This window comes from Myotis yumanensis, unplaced genomic scaffold (assembly GCF_028538775.1).
Source record: "Myotis yumanensis isolate MYYU_CA2020_CCGP unplaced genomic scaffold, mMyoYum1.0.hap1 SCAF_1, whole genome shotgun sequence".
Lineage (NCBI taxonomy): Eukaryota > Metazoa > Chordata > Mammalia > Chiroptera > Vespertilionidae > Myotis > Myotis yumanensis.
In genome coordinates this window covers 201,851,315-201,867,370 of record NW_027223752.1, presented here as the reverse complement: position 1 = coordinate 201,867,370, position 16,056 = coordinate 201,851,315, and the positions used below count along the sequence as shown (strand labels likewise).

General features: G+C 36.1%; 1 protein-coding gene across 24 annotated transcripts in view; it reads left to right on the top strand.

The window, feature by feature from the left end:
- ADGRL3 (adhesion G protein-coupled receptor L3) overlaps positions 1-16,056 on the top strand; it is a 764,879-nt gene that overhangs the window by 664,473 nt on the left and 84,350 nt on the right. For all 24 annotated transcript variants that reach the window (XM_070395881.1, XM_070395997.1, XM_070396008.1 and 21 more), the window contains one exon: positions 13,992-14,201. In XM_070395881.1, the coding sequence (XP_070251982.1) occupies positions 13,992-14,201 (210 nt within the window). The remainder of the gene's footprint in view (positions 1-13,991; positions 14,202-16,056) is intronic.

The following is a 16,056-nucleotide window of genomic DNA, read 5'->3' as shown; positions in this document are numbered from 1 at the left end:
GAACAGTTATTTATGTTGGCAGTTTCACTCTCTAATTCTGCAAGTTGATCTGTAACAGAAACAAAATCATATTGGAGAATTTGGTTGACAATCTTGGAAAAGGAGCAAGACGAGTTAGCTGAGTAATCTTGATAGTTATTGTTATTAAACTGTGGTTCCCCAGTCACAGGTCTTCACTCCAGGACTCTGCCTGTGTACTGATTTGTCCTTATCTGTTATCTATGTGACCTCTACTGTTCATTCAGTACTTCCTTCATTTTTTAAATACCCGAGTAAAGGTATTGACAAGTTGCTTATTACATAGTAGGTTCTCAATAAACATAAATCCTCCCCCCACCCCTACTCCGTCTCCCAGAGAGATATTTCTAGATTCCACATCACAGGGAAGCTTCTAGCCCTTAAGGATCTCACGCAGAGAAGTGAAGCTGCAGTCTTAACTGTGATAAATATTATAATTGAGGTCAACACTGTGATGTGGGGACACAGAGGAGGATCATCTAAGGCAGGCCTGCTCAGAGACAGCTCTTCAAAAAAGTACTCTGCTCCAAAGGATGAGTCGGATGCATTTAGTGAGGTAACTTATGGACAATTTGCATTTACCACATTCTTGCCACATTTTCTTCCCTTTGTCTTGAGTACACCATTCTCTCCTGTTTCTTACCTTCTTCAGCAACTGGTCTTTCTTAGCTTCCTTTGCTGTTCCTTTTCATCTCCATGACCTCTCATAGTTGCTCTGGTCTGAGGTGTAATTCTAGATGTAGTCTAGTCATATGGCTCTAAACATCATCTCATGATTCCCAGATTTCTATCTCCATTTCTTAACTCCAGACTCATAGATTCAATTGTTGACTTCATATGTCCACTTAGACTTCTAGTAAGGTTCACAATTCTAGAACTACACTTTCGGTATTCTCTCATCTGATTCCTCTCCTTCTTAGTGATGTCCTTCCAGGTGCCTTGGCCCGAAACCAAATATTTTATTTTTCCCCCCACTCATACTCACACCCAGTCCTAGGAGTGTATCCTGCCAGATCCAGCATCTGACAACTTCTCAGTATTTTCATCACTACCACCTAGATTTAAGCCACTATCACTTCTCTATTTTTCAGTTCAGCCCCTTAGTTGTCCTCCTTTTTTTCCTCCTTGTCCCCTTAAGTTTATTCTCAGCATAATGGCCAGAAGGATACTCTTAAAATGTGAGTCAGACTGTGTCACTCCTCTGATTCATTCTCAAAAGCAATTTTATCACCCTTTAAAAATGCAAACCAGGTAGTTCATACCTTTGATCCAATCTGAAGGACTTCTTATCTCAATAAAAGCAGAATCCAAAACCCAGCTGCATTATCATCTCTTGACTTCCTTTCCTATATCCCTCCCTTTGCTCACTTGGCTTCAGCCACACCAGCCTCATCATCTTGCCATAAACATACCAGGGTGTTGTAGTGAGAACTGAAAGTCTCCCTCCTCCTACCCTGCAAAGAGTCACAGGGCCAACTTTCTCATCTCCTTCAAGTCTTTGCTCCAGTATCACTTTCTCAAAGACGCTTTCCCTTTCCATCCTTTATAAAATTTCAGATTACAACACCCCACACACCAAGCCCCAGGGATTCAGCAAGTTTATAGTTTATCAAGGCAAGAAAGTGTTTAGACTGAATTTTGAATGTGGTACTGAGAGAGAGATTATAGCGAGGTCAGTTTAGGGATAAAAGAAGGAAGGGGATGCTTCTACCCCAAGGTGGCAACGCAGCTGGTTAATAACTTCTTAGCTCTCTCTACTTCTATTGTCTAAGGAAGCACCTAATTGTCTTCTCTTTTAGACAGAAAAATAATCATTACAGATATTTAGGTAGTGTGATTTTATACTAAACTGAAATAGTATTTATGGTATTTAAAAACCTTTTCAAAGGGTCCTGGGTTTGATTCCAGTCAAGGACACTTACCTCGGTTGCAGACTCCTCCACAGCCTGGGCCCTGGTCAGGGTGCGTGCAGAAGGCAACCAATCAATGTGTTTCTCTCACATCAATATTTCTGTCTTTCCCTCTCTCTTCTACTCTCTCTAGAAATCAATGGAAAAATATTCTCGAGTGAAAATAAAAAACACCTTTCCATTATTGGGCATCATCTACAGGTTTATTTGTCTGTTGTTCAGCAAATTGTTAAATATACCTACTATGGCATCAGGAGGTCCCTTACGGGAATTACTAAGTTTGATAACTTGATTAAAGTTACATTATATAGGAACACTGAAATTTTTGTATTTAAGAAGCACTTGTGGAAATATATCTGAAAATTTTGTTTTAGTTATCTCAATTTTTAAAAAAAAAAGCACTGTGCTTCATCATCCATCCTTTATTTGTTCCTTAAGTAGTTGAGTACCATCTTTGTGACAGGCAAAGCTCAAGTACATAATTAGTAATATAGATAAGTAATCAGCAAAGTCAGTATCTTGTGAGAAACGTCTTATTGTTGTAGCAGAGGATAATGTGGAAACACGTGGGAAATAGCCTTGACCTTGAGTGTCAGGGAAGGTTCTCTAGATGAATTGATAGCACTGCTTAAGCAAATGAGAGTGACAGGGTTGAAGTACATGAAATAAGGCTGGATTTTTATGTTTTCGTCATATATTTTTCAGCATATTTTATATTTTGTTTAAAAAAAGAGGTAATCCAGTTTATGGAGAGTCTAAAAAATGGAGATTAGATGAGGACTTCAACCCTCAGAAGGGCCCAGCATGTCCAGTAATAATAGGAATGAATATTTTATTTTTTTAAATCCTCACCTGAGGATATGTTTTTATTGATTTCTAGAGAGAGAGGTAGAGAAAGAGAGAGAAAGTTGATATGAGGGAGAATCTACCAAGCCACCCGGTCAGGACTGAATATAATTTTTTTAATGTCTACTTACACTATTGCATTTAATTCACATCACAATAGATATTGTCATCATGATTTATTTGCCCAGTTTATAATCTGAATGGTAGACAGAAGAAGAATAACAGATCAGGACATTGAGGATTAGGATTCCTCTTATTCTTAGGCAAATCATCTGAATTCCTTCTTCCCATCAATTGGCAAGATGACACTATTAAAATTTTTCTAACATTATCTCAGGATTATTTTAGGAATTGAATAACAAAATTATATTAAGAATTATAGACTTTATAAAATATATGATTTTTTTAAATTCACATATTTGCTTCCTCAAAGCCCTTGAGCTCCTGATCCTAGTAGGGCTTAAGGAAGAGAAGTTAACTGTCAAGGTCAAAATATTTAATTGAGTTTTTACTAATAAATAATCATTTATCAACCTCTATCAAGGTAAGAGTTTTTTGAAAGAGAGAAGTTTAGGCTAGTGTTTTGCCTCATTTTTCAAAGCAAGACTTTTTTCTTACAATGAAATTGTCTAATGGATTTACAGCAAAATCTATATAAAGAGCCAGGGTCGTAACATCCACAAGGACTGAAGGCTTGACCTAACACCGGAAGTCAGTGCTGCTGAGGGGGCTGCAGATCAGGCCCAGAGAGAGGCCCAGAGAGAGAGGCAGGGTCTGATCCACAGCCTCTGTTGCAGTCAGTGCTGGGTTGCTGTGGCGAACTAGCACTGAGTGCCACTGCTGAGGGCATGGTGATCCAGCATTGACTGCTGAGGGGGCTGTGGATCAGGCCCAGAGAGAGACCCAGAGAGAGAGACAGGGTCTGATCCGCAGTCTCTGTGGAAGATGTTGATCAGCCATTGCCTCTCTCTTTTTCTCCGGGCTTCACCAGCAGCTGTGCCTCTGTTTCTCTCTGGGCCTCCATGGGGGTTGCTGATCAGCCCCATCTCTTTGATCAGGCCCAGAGATAGGCCCGGAGATGCTGAATGGCATAGAAACTGACCAATCAGAACCTAATCTGGGTGAAGTGCCAGGAGCCAATGGCTGCCTAGAAGGCGGAGCTTTTGACACTGACTGGCATCGAAACCAACCAATCAGAACCAAGTCTGGGTGAAGTGCCAGGAGCCAATGGCTGCCTAGGAGGTGGAGCTTTTGACACTGACTGGCATCGAAACCAACCAATCAGAACCAAATCTGGGTGAAGTGCCAGGAGCCAATGGCTTCCTAGGAGGCGGAGCTTTTGACACTGACTGGCATAGGGATGGGGCCTAAACCGGCAGTAGGATATCCCCCAAGGGGTTCCCGATTAGAGAGAGTGCAGGCTGGACTGAGGGAACCCCCTCTCTCGTGCATGAATTTCATGCACCAGGTCACTAGTATTATCATAATGACATATAACTTTGCAACTCTTCAAAATGTTGGTTACATAGATATTGTGAAGTCCCACAATGTCAGCACCACCAAATTTGATTTTAAGTACAATTATTAGTCAATATGAAGTAATCTTTTTCATTAGTTGGGTTGCTTCTTAATTAGTGACATGATTTAACTAACAACTAAAATATTTTTTTTCATTATTTTAACTATAATGGCTCTACTCATCCAGTTTACCCAGGCTTAAGAAAATATAATCAACCAATCAATCAAATGAAACCAGTATTAAAACCTTTCCATCCTAATGTTCTAAAAATATTCTCAAATACTTATACTGTTTTTAGTAAGCACTAAATTGTTACTAAGTTGATGTGTTTACTAACTCTATTTGTTCCAGGTCACAAAATTTTGCCTTTTATTTTTAAACATGGATAGTATTCAGTGATTTTTTTTTCCTAGCCTGTCTCATTCCACTGTGTCTAGTTAATAAAGTGATAAAATTGGAGAACTACTGGACTCTAGAGAAATTAGGCTAGATTTCCCAAAAGTTATTTATATAACATTCTAAGCAGATAATAAGTTCAACCTATATAAATAATATTTGAAAAGCATTTGAACAAAAATATGGCTGAACTAAACCACTTTTCTTATGTTGTTATAAACAATTCAGGGGCCTGCCCATTTACTTTGTGTATCCTTACAGTGTAAGCATTGTTATTTAAAGATCTTCTGTGGTTGGTTACTTGATAATTTAAAAGTCCAATTCATGGAACCGTGGAAATTTTAAGGTGTTAGTTTTGTAAAATTTAATCTAGGCTCCTACCTATTGTTTTTACGTCTGTGAGATAAAGTTCCCATGGTTTTTATCTGGAAAATTCCCACTCTGTTTAAAATGTAATAAGTTTATTCAAGAGAATGGAAAATGAAAACCTAGTAACTACTTCCTTTTTCTTTTGCCTGAAATTGCTTTAGCGAGCAAAATGGAATGAAAATGGAATATGGAGTAAAAATGGGATGGGTGTATGTACATGATTGTATACGTGTGTGTGTGTGTGTGTATATATATATATATATGTATCTACATTATATTTTATTCAGTACCTGACATATTAGGCATCAAATGAATATTAAAATCGATCTACCAAACTCATATCAGGAGATATTACCCATTTTGTCTGAGAATCATCAAGTTTTCTGAATGATCCCTAGTAAACTTTGTTTTAATAAAGCCACTGGGTCTAATTTCTGTATTCAAAAGGATAGTGAAGAAAATTTTTACCTATGAAAGCCTAGCTCTGTCCAATTCTAAGAGACTTAGTATAATTGGGTCGCAACAGGTAATATAGAAGAGGATCTATGGTCCTCTTCACCATTAGTGAAGTTATTTAGAGCATGGAGTATTTGGCCTCCAGTTGGGGTGATCAACTTTTTATAGAGCCAACTGGGAAATAGCACTATTAGATCAAAAGTATATTTAATATGCATTAAGTAATTATTACTACTTAACCATGGCAATTCATAGTATCAGGCTTATAGGAATGAGTTTCCAGCTCTCCAAAAATGGCCATCCACTTTGTATCTATAGGCTTGCTCTGGTAAACCAGCTGTTTGTCAATCAGTTCTTTTGTATTTAGGAATCATCATATAGGCTGTCAATATCCAAAATGTTCATCATTTTAAATACTTCCAAACATATTGGATGTCAGCATAAAGTAAAATACTGTCAGGGAAAATGGTTTTAAAAGCACTGAAGTAATTTTTGCATTATGAAGTCTATATTGAATTTCAAATAAATTACAGTTTTAATAAAGAAATGAGAAAGTCTTATTTAACTTCACTGTTTTTTTTTTTTTTTTTCTGGTGCTACAGTCTACAAACAGTCTTAAATCCCCAAAATAAGTCATGCTTTTCTGTTTATGAGTTTTTGTCCTGAACCTACACAGAACTTCATGCATCTCAAGTAGAATCAATTCACTTTTTTCCAGGTTCCTTATAGTCTATTTGGAGCTTATCACACGGTTTTAGAGAAACATCACATAAATTTATTCTACTGTAATCTGTTTCTTCATTTTCACCTGTCATATATTTTAAGATTAGAGAAATAAATTCTTCTCGTCTCATACTTTGAAACTATGATTTTATAGAAGGCCAATATTTTAACATTTTTCTATGGCTAGACAATGATAGCAATTTTGGAGGCGCATGTCTCAGGCGACTGTCTTCCATTTCTAGAAAGTTAGGAAGCCTGTTAAATACTTCTTCACATTTTGTAAAAACTGAAAAGTAACCCCAAACTTTCATTATTAAACCTCATTATCACAAGTAAGCAAATCACACCCATTTTTAGTAGCCTTGTCTATAAGATAAAAAGGACACTGTGTAGGTGTGAACTGTTCACTTTCTTATGTAAAGAGATTATAGGCTCAATGGAACTTTCCAAAATTTACATTTGCGTTATCTGTTGAATATGCAGATAGATGGGCAAAATCTACTTTATAGCTGACCAAGGTATTAACAACATTTTGCTTTGAAATTCTATTTTTCACATTAAAATACATAAGAGCTAAGGAAAACATTATTTCGTTGCTATGATTCAACATATCCCTTGATATACTTTAGAAAGCATGATCTTTCATAAGATCTGACAGAAATCAGCTCACATTATAAGGAGCCAAAATATTGGTTATCAAATCTTCCCCTTTTGTTTACCCCAGGACATTTTGATGCATCCTCTGGATCAGAAAAAAAGTAACTTTACTCAGATGCATAGAAAAAGTAAGGGAGCAAGACAATTGTGCATGTTTATTCTTGTGGTCTACTCAAGGTTTTCCCACAACCATTAATTTCAACTAAGCATTGGTGGTTTTTGGGGCGGGGGAGATTAAACACACACACACACACACACACACACACACACACGAACAACAACAACAAAAAGAAAATTTTTGATTTCACAAAAACTTGCCTGTCTCATCCTAGACTTGTGAGATTCAGCCTGTGTGTGCACAATCACACAACCTTCTCTGTCATGCCAGGTCCCGAAGTCATTCCTGCATGTTGTGCAGTATGCTCTGTTTTGGCTATCTCGCTAACCCAGTTTTATATGTCCTTCCATGAATCTTTAAAATAAAATATGTTTCAACTTCTTTTTTCAGTATTATCATGTTATTGTATTGTAGTCACTCTCAGTTATATCGAGCTATTAGAAAAGATGATTACAATATCACAGTGTTAGAAATTAAAGCAGTACAGTCTTGATACAAAACCCAACAGTTAATCCAAAATCCAAAATGGCAATGATGCAGGCGTTCCACACTGCCCCAGCCGCTCTGGGCCTCTGGCCAGCATGGGAAGGTGGAAAAGTGGCTCTAGGGCCTGAACGAAGACAGAAGGTGGCTCTGAGCGAAGGTGGTGCCAGCAGCCAGGGGAAGAAGGAAGGCCCATTCTTGCACGAATTTTCGTGCATCGGGCCTCTAGTAGTATCATATAATAGTGTTGTATAGGATTAAGTGAGTACCCTAATAAAATAAATCAGCACTCCTAATAGAATATGACATTTTGAAAATCATCATCCTCATGATCATTGTATTCACCTTAGAAATGCTAAGAATGGAATTTTCTATCTGCATAGTTTCATTTCTTTCCCTCACCCCAGATACTTAAAAGTAAGACTCCAGATACTCCTATAATCTTTTTCTTACTTACTGCTTGATCAGCTCATTTCCTTTGGAAATTTCTGAGTGATCATTTTTTTTTTGTTTTACCAACTTTAATCTATCTTTTTCTTCCACCTGTATCTGCATTTAATTCTCAGCTGTTGTAAGATAGGAAATTCCCACATTTTCTACTATTTCCTTTTCTGTTTCCTTCATTATGGATATTGCAAGATCTGGTTCACTAAATTTGGTGAGAGTTTAATTTTAAAAAAATTCAAACCAAAAATAAACTGATGAACAAAATAGAACCATAGGCATGAAGCACTGGAGCAGACTGAGGGACATCAGAATGAAGTGGTGTGGGAGGGGCTGGATAAAAGAAGGTAAAGAGATTAGCCAAAGAGCATATATGCATAGTCCATGGTCACAGACAACAGTGTGGTGAAGGCCAGGGGAGACGGGCGGGGGATGGGAGGAAGTAGGCAAAGAGGGTGGAAAATGGGGGACATCTGTAAAAGTGTCAACAATAAAAATAAATTTTAAAAAATTCAAAGCAAGAAAAATCTCAATAACTTAGGTCATGCTATGCTATGCTTCTGATGTCAAAGAGATTTGCTGAATACCTTTTATTAAATCCAGAGGACAACTGTATATTTTTTTTATGTGATCTTACTTTGCCAGTATTTCTCTCTTAGCAATTAAAGCCTGAAAATATTTAGATTGCTTTTTTTCCCCCTCAATTTGACACAAATTTGAAAATTGTTGCTGAATTCTTTTGGTTAATTTACTATAAAAATTATAAGAAATGCAGTCATATTGTTCTTACTGTTACCCAACTTTGACCTTTGTCCTGTTCTGACAAGTAAATCCAAATTTCCTCTGACCATTGAGCCCTTTATTTTTCCAAGCATTTGCAGGGTGACCTGTGTGTCTGATGACATGGTTCCCAAGATGCAGAGCAATGCTAGGAACTTATTTCACAGAATTCATGTCACATTTTTCAGAAAATAGGCCTTTCCTAACCTTACTGGCTTCAGTGAAATTCACAAATCAAACCAATGAAGTAATGCTTATTTGATACATTAGTAGCAAAGCAAGTGTTCATAGGTTTGCAAAAAAGGAAAAAAAAAACCCACACCTCATTTTAGCTATATTACAAATATTTCAGAACAAGATATGTTTAAGAGGCAAATTAAAATTCATATTACTGTGCTTTAACAAATTTGACTCAACATTAAAATAATATATTATTATGCAGAAAGTAAAACAGGTTCTTAATCATTACTGGCCCAGAGTTAATAATTATTATAGGGTGATAGTTCTACCGGTATCTGGAAAGTGCAACTTTCTAAAAGTATTTTAAAAAAGAATAAACCATCCAGAGGGGTCCAAAATTAATGCATATAGTTTGTGTTCTATCTGGAAACACATGCAATTAAAATGAAAACCATTTCAAATATCATTCTCCATATTGTTTACTGACTTGATTTTTGGACAATAAAGTTAGAAACATTCAGATTTCCACAAAAAGTCTTGGTGAACTCTCATTGAATTATTTGTAAATCATGAGGCAAAAACCACATTTTCCTATTCCATGAATTTGGTCTTATTTTCATTAAATGTGCTTAAAGGTATATTTATCACAGTAACATGAAGTCTCAGTTATTTTATCTCTATGTGTTTGAGGCTTCTCATAGTCAAAGCAATAAGTTTGTTCAAGGTAACAATTGCAAAATTAGAGTGACAAAGTTAAATTTATGTCTCTAGATGCTAAGGTTTACTCTATAGTCCTCTTGCTTCCATAAATAGTTTCACCTTTATTATCATAATTGTTTGATACCTTGACATTTCAACATATATGAAGATAGTATTGTAACAACTTATTCTTCAGCTCTAATTTTCTTTAACTTTTGTTCAAATTTTTAGAGCAAGTGCTTGAAGAACCAGGTGTCCCAAAACTGTACAATGGGCAGCATGATGCAACTTGTAGTGTATAATCTAAATCCATTATAGAAGAAAAGGATAGTTAAAGAGATATTCATTTTTTGAGTCAGCACATTATTTATCCACTTTGTGGTGGACATTTTTTTTGTAGGGGCTGGGGATACATTGGTAATCACAGGCAATAAGACAACTTGTTTTCTTAGAGTATATTTCTAGTGGAGAGCACAGACAATAAACAAGAAATATCAATAAGTATATATACTTTAGGCATGTGCTAAGGAAAAAAAAATAGTTCAGAAAAACTAATGGAGAGAATCAGAATGGGGAGCAGTTGTTTGCAATTTTCGCTAGGATGGATCAGGAAAACCCTCTGTGAGAAGGTGACCTTTGAATGAAGGACTGGAGGAAGGTAGCAAGTAAACCATGCAGATATCTTTTGGGAGAACATTCTAGGCCCAGGGCACACCAAGTGCAAAAAACTCTGTGGCTAGAATGTGTTTGATATAATCAAAGAACAGTGCAGACCAACTGGGGTAGGATGAACTGAATAAAGGGGAACATGGGAAATTAGGCACAGGGGTACTGATGTTATAGTATGCTGCAGACCTTTGTAAAGATTTTGGGTTTTATTTTTTTTGAGATGGATGGAGACATTGGTGATTTCAGCAATGAGTCATATTCTTTGACTTACATATTTTTAAAAATCTCTCTGTTCTGGTGAATGTAGAAGGGGGGACATGAAGGTTAATAAAGTAGGGAGATCAATTAAGAGGCTATTTGGTGCAGTTGAGGTGATGAGAAGCTGTCAGAATCAGAAGATCTTCTGATGGACTGAACATAGTATGTGAAAGAGAGGAATCGATGTGACTCCTACGTTTTTGGCCAGAACACTGTAAAGAATGAAGTTGCTCTTTATTGAAATGGGGAAAACAGAGGGAAGAACAGATTTGGAAAGTGGAGAGTGGTGAAACAGGATAAGATTAGGGGCTCAGTTTGGACATATAATCTTCCATACATTTTTAAACGTTTGAGATTAAATGGTTGCTAAAGCTATACTGACATAGAGGATTTAGCTCCAAGGCAACTTGGTCTGAGTGGTATTATGATAATCATTCAAACCCAAATATTTTTAAAGCATTTTTTATGTGTTCAGCCCAGCACTGAGTGGTGAGGTATATTAAAAATATCAGTTAATAAGGTATAAGATTAAAATATCTCAAGGCACATAATGGATACAGTTTATGTAATGGGGAATTGAGTTGCATAGTGCTCACAAACATGGAACCTTGGAAATAGGAAAACAGTACTTGATCCATGATCACATTGTTAAAACTATACCCATGAGTTTTATTCAAATGGCCAGCCTCTTGAAGGGGGTGTGGTTCTTTTCATGGCTTGAATCCCTGGAAGTTCTATTATGCCAGACTATTATAAAGAAGGCTATATTAACAGCTCTCATTGGCATTTCATCTCCATTGTTCTTGTCCCTGTGTGTTACTAATAACATTCTAGTTGTGGGTTGCATTCAGAATGCTGCTATCCCAGTATAGTATACACAAGGTGTTGGTAGTGATGTTTTCTGAGCTAGACAGTCATATCTGAAAGTGGAATTAATCACTAGACTTTTTTGTTTTCTTTGAGTGCTATGTACTTTTTCTACAATGTTTTGGCATCTGGCATTCTTTTATTAATAACTTCATGGGGGTTTTGAAGGACCTATGAAGGCACCGAGTAAAGTAAATATGTTTCTAATAATGCAGCTACCCAGAGAAAAGAGGAGTTTTGGGTTCCTTTTTTTGTTTTTTCTTTATTCTTTTTCCCCCCCTTTAAGTATTTTTGGTCTTTAGGATACATTTGAGAATGTATTATATCTGCCATTTTCCCCATTATGGAAGACTGCTGTGCTGAAGGTTGGTGCTTGATACTCAGTCACAGCATCTTTCCTTTGAGTCAAAGTAGAGAGCAAATAGGCCTCTGTTCAGGGAACCAGGTAGCACGGACCACTCTCCACTCTCAAACAGTAAAAGTAATTTAAGCGATCAGAGACCCAACACTACTTTAGTGGTATCCCCCGGAGAACAATTCAGCTAAAGCAAAATGTCATGTGGTTTTCTTTCATGATTTGAGCTCCTTCCCAGAAATGTATCTAGAGTTATGCAGGAATATTTCAAAACTGTTTCATTGACAGTGTTCTAGCAGAGTTTTTTTTTTTAAATCAAATAACAACTGTGAAGTCATATCTGGCAATATGAGAAGTGCTATGATTCAGGTTACAGCACAGTACCTTGGTTGTAAAAAGAATTTTCACATTCAGAATAACCTTATATGAAGTTTGTATAAAACATAAAAGTGTGAAGTTTGAATAAAAACAAGTAAAAATGAAAACCTGGATATTTATCTTTATTTAGAGGGAAAATGACATTTTGGAAGACAACAAAATGAAGCAATTCCCATTCTAAATCAAAAATCTATTTTTTATGATTACACAGTTTTAAAAGGTGTCAATGAGAAATACATATTTTTGCTTTCTACTAAAATAGGTATCTCCCATGCATGTGTTCTAATTTTAGTATTGAGGCATATATCCATAAAAATAAATGACATTGATTTATGTACTTTGATATTTTACATAGATAGTATCATGCTGCACAGATCATTTTACATTTAAAAATATGTAATATTAGATTTTTGAGAAGTATACATGTGTGTGACTATATATATATATCCAGAACACTGATTTCCTACTACTCTTTAGACCAGCGGTTCACAACCTGTGGGTCGCGACCCCTTTGGGGGTCGAACGACCCTTTCACAGGGGTTGCCTAAGACCATTGGAAAACACATATATAATTACATATTGTTTTTGTGATTAATCACTATGCTTTAATTATGTTCAATTTGTAACAATGAAATTGGGGGTCACCACAACATGAGGAACTGTATTAAAGGGTTGCGGCATTAGGAAGGTTGAGAACCACTGCTTTAGACTATCATTCTATAAATCAACTATTATTTGTTAATTCATTGCCCTGCTGATGAAAGTTAGGTCTTTTAAGGTTTTTCAATAAACCTAAAAAGAAAAGAGGAATTGACAGTCATAGATCATTTCTCACCTAGGCTCCAACATCTCGGTGCACTGATGTGTTGGCCCACTAAAAATCTAAAGCTTCACAGAAGTGGTTTTTCGTGGAGGCAAATTACCATAGGATAGAAATATTACCATAGGGTGCAAATAGAGTTTGAACCTTAGAACAAGTACAGAAATGAGATAGTGGATAGACTAAGGAACATGACAGGTATGGAGTTTATAGACTATGTTAATAGAGAAAGAAAATGCAGTTTCATATAGAAGTGTTCATGAGCTTTTACTTTTTCTTAGCACTACTATCTATCTTATGCTGTTATCGGGTATAGTAACTCTGAATGCTTCTATTCCATCTGTGTATAATAGGCTCTATTCATGCAAAACCCTTCAAGGATCAAACTTCCTGATCTCCTTAAGCCATTCAATATGGATTTAAATCTAGGAATATCCTCATTCTTTTAGATCTTCCACTAAATAAATGGTACACAGATGTTGGTCATTCACCAGAATTAACTGGGGATCTTTATAAAAATGCATACTTTTTTAAACTTAATCTTGGAAACTCTGGTCAAGTATTTATAGGACAAAGGTAGGACAGAGTAACTATATTTTTTTAGTAAAAATCCCCCAATGATTAAAAAAGCATTTCAGTTGAGATACCACTGTGATAAGTGTATAGCTTAATTTGAAGTAGAGTATTTCCATAGTAGGAGTTGTCAAAAAATTAGCCTAAAAAGTGATATGGGTTAAAAAAAACAAAAAGCTTTTTTTCTTTTGAAATCTTTGGCCAGCTTTAAGTTGATGTGTTTCAACTAGTATTTATATTCTGAAAATGTATCTCGTAAACATTATTGACATCCTTGAGTACCAAACTGATGTATACCTCAGAGAAAATATATAATATTTTACCTATGGACAAGAAAACCCAAACAATTGTCTTATTCATTGTCTCAGTGGAGAACATTTAGTAAATTATTAAAATTATACCTCAGGCCCTTATAACTCTTTATAATCAGTTATGCATAAATGCAACTTACGGCTTTTCTGTTGTGTTTCCAGCACAGTGATGCGGTCCATGACCTTCTTCTGGATGTGATCACGTGGGTTGGAATTTTGCTGTCCCTTGTTTGTCTCCTGATTTGCATCTTCACATTTTGCTTTTTCCGCGGGCTCCAGAGTGACCGTAACACCATCCACAAGAACCTCTGCATCAGCCTCTTTGTAGCAGAACTGCTCTTCCTGATTGGAATCAACCGAACTGACCAACCAGTAAGCAGCTTCCATTGACATGAGTAAAGAATGTTGCCACTTCCAGCTGTCCAAGCCTGGAAACACTCCTGTTTGAAAACACCCCCCTTCCAGTTACCTCAGATTGATACTAACTTTCAGATCTTACTCACTTTTCCCCTTTTCATACCCCAATGTCATAAAGAAGCAGCGAATGTTATGCATGTATGAATGTACATTTCTTCTGAAATTGTTTATAAACTTATCTTTCTCAAGAATCTCTCTTTAATAGCACCCCCCTTTTTTAAAAAAAACTACAGAGCTGAATATTAAGATCGTTAAGTAAAATGTTTTGGGGAATGGAGGGGTATCATTTCTAACAGATATAATTATTATTTTTTGAGGTTTATAATATACTTTTATTTAAAAGCGATGGATATTATATTAATAATGGCATGCCTAAATGAGTTTCTCTAATTGACATATTTTGGAAAATAGTTCAAACTGTAGGTAATTTCTAGAATATCTAACTCTTCCCAAATTTTGTTTGACACTTCATATTTGTTCAAGTTCTGTTCACATCTTTAAGTGCCAACTTCATACTTTACTACTACCTACATTTAATCATATTAAGACAGAAAGGTAGTGAGGAAGGGAAGGAGAGTGGGAAAAAAAGAACTGTACTAGCCAATTGTTCTTGGTAAAACCAAAAAGAAAATATGAATAACAGATGATAGCTAATATATTAAATGGACTTCATACCCAGTTACAATTTTTTGTGAGGCCCTTGCACATAAGGAAAGTTTGTTCTCAGGACTAAAACTGCAAATGAAAAGAAAACTCTTTTTTAGAAAACTCAGACTAAGCATAATCAATAATTCATTCACTTGATGCTGTTTTCTGGTATGTATGGAGTACTTTACAATAAAAATGCACTTGTATTTGTGATTACACATTCATGATTAATGGCTGTAAAGGGGACAATTATGCTGATTATACTTTTTATTGGTTATCATATACAAATGTGACAGCTTTCCCCATAAACCATACATGTGAATAAGCAATTAAGCTACACATTTCTTTCACCCCGAAAGTAAAGCAGTCTGTTAACAAAAATTAATAGTTGAAGTTCTAACTCTAAAAAGCAAGAAATGGAAAACTGTTTTATTTTCCATAAAGAAATCATTTTATTTCTTCTTAACCTGCACTTCAAACACCATTATTTCTTTTCATTTAGAAGCCTTATTCTTGTTAAATTTCACTAAACGTTGCATACTGAACAAAACTAATTTCTGACAAAGAGCATAAAAATGATTAAAATGAAACCCTGAGTAGGGTCAGCTCAGCCCAACTTGCCTGTGTTGTTGTTGCTGGACAGCTGTCCTCTCCTGCATCCCGCACAGTGGCTAGGCTCTGCTTTCTCTCTAGCCCTCTGACATTTGACTACCTTATCTCCCTCTCACTGTCACCTCTCTAATCCAAAGAAATTGACTTACCTTGTCTCATTCTCAAGGACCATACTCATCATTGAATCCATACTAATTTGATAATTTCTATAAATTTGTTGCCCCTTTCTAGTAGGAGCTACAGATTTTAGTTAGGGCTTTCATAAGAAATGAAGACCCCCCAGAGGAGTGAAAATTTCCAGAACTGACATAAGAAAATTAATATGTGGTCAGCTGAAACTTGTAGTACCTTACATAATATGCCAAAGAGCCCTGGTTGGGTGGCACAGTTGGTTGGAGCCTCATCCCATACACTAAAAGGTGGCAGTTTGATTTCCCAACTTACCTAGGTTACCAGTTCGATCCCTGGCCACAGCCCATATGTGAGACAACAGATCAATGTTTCTCCCGCCCTCTCTCTAAAAATCAATAAACATATCCTTGGATGAGGA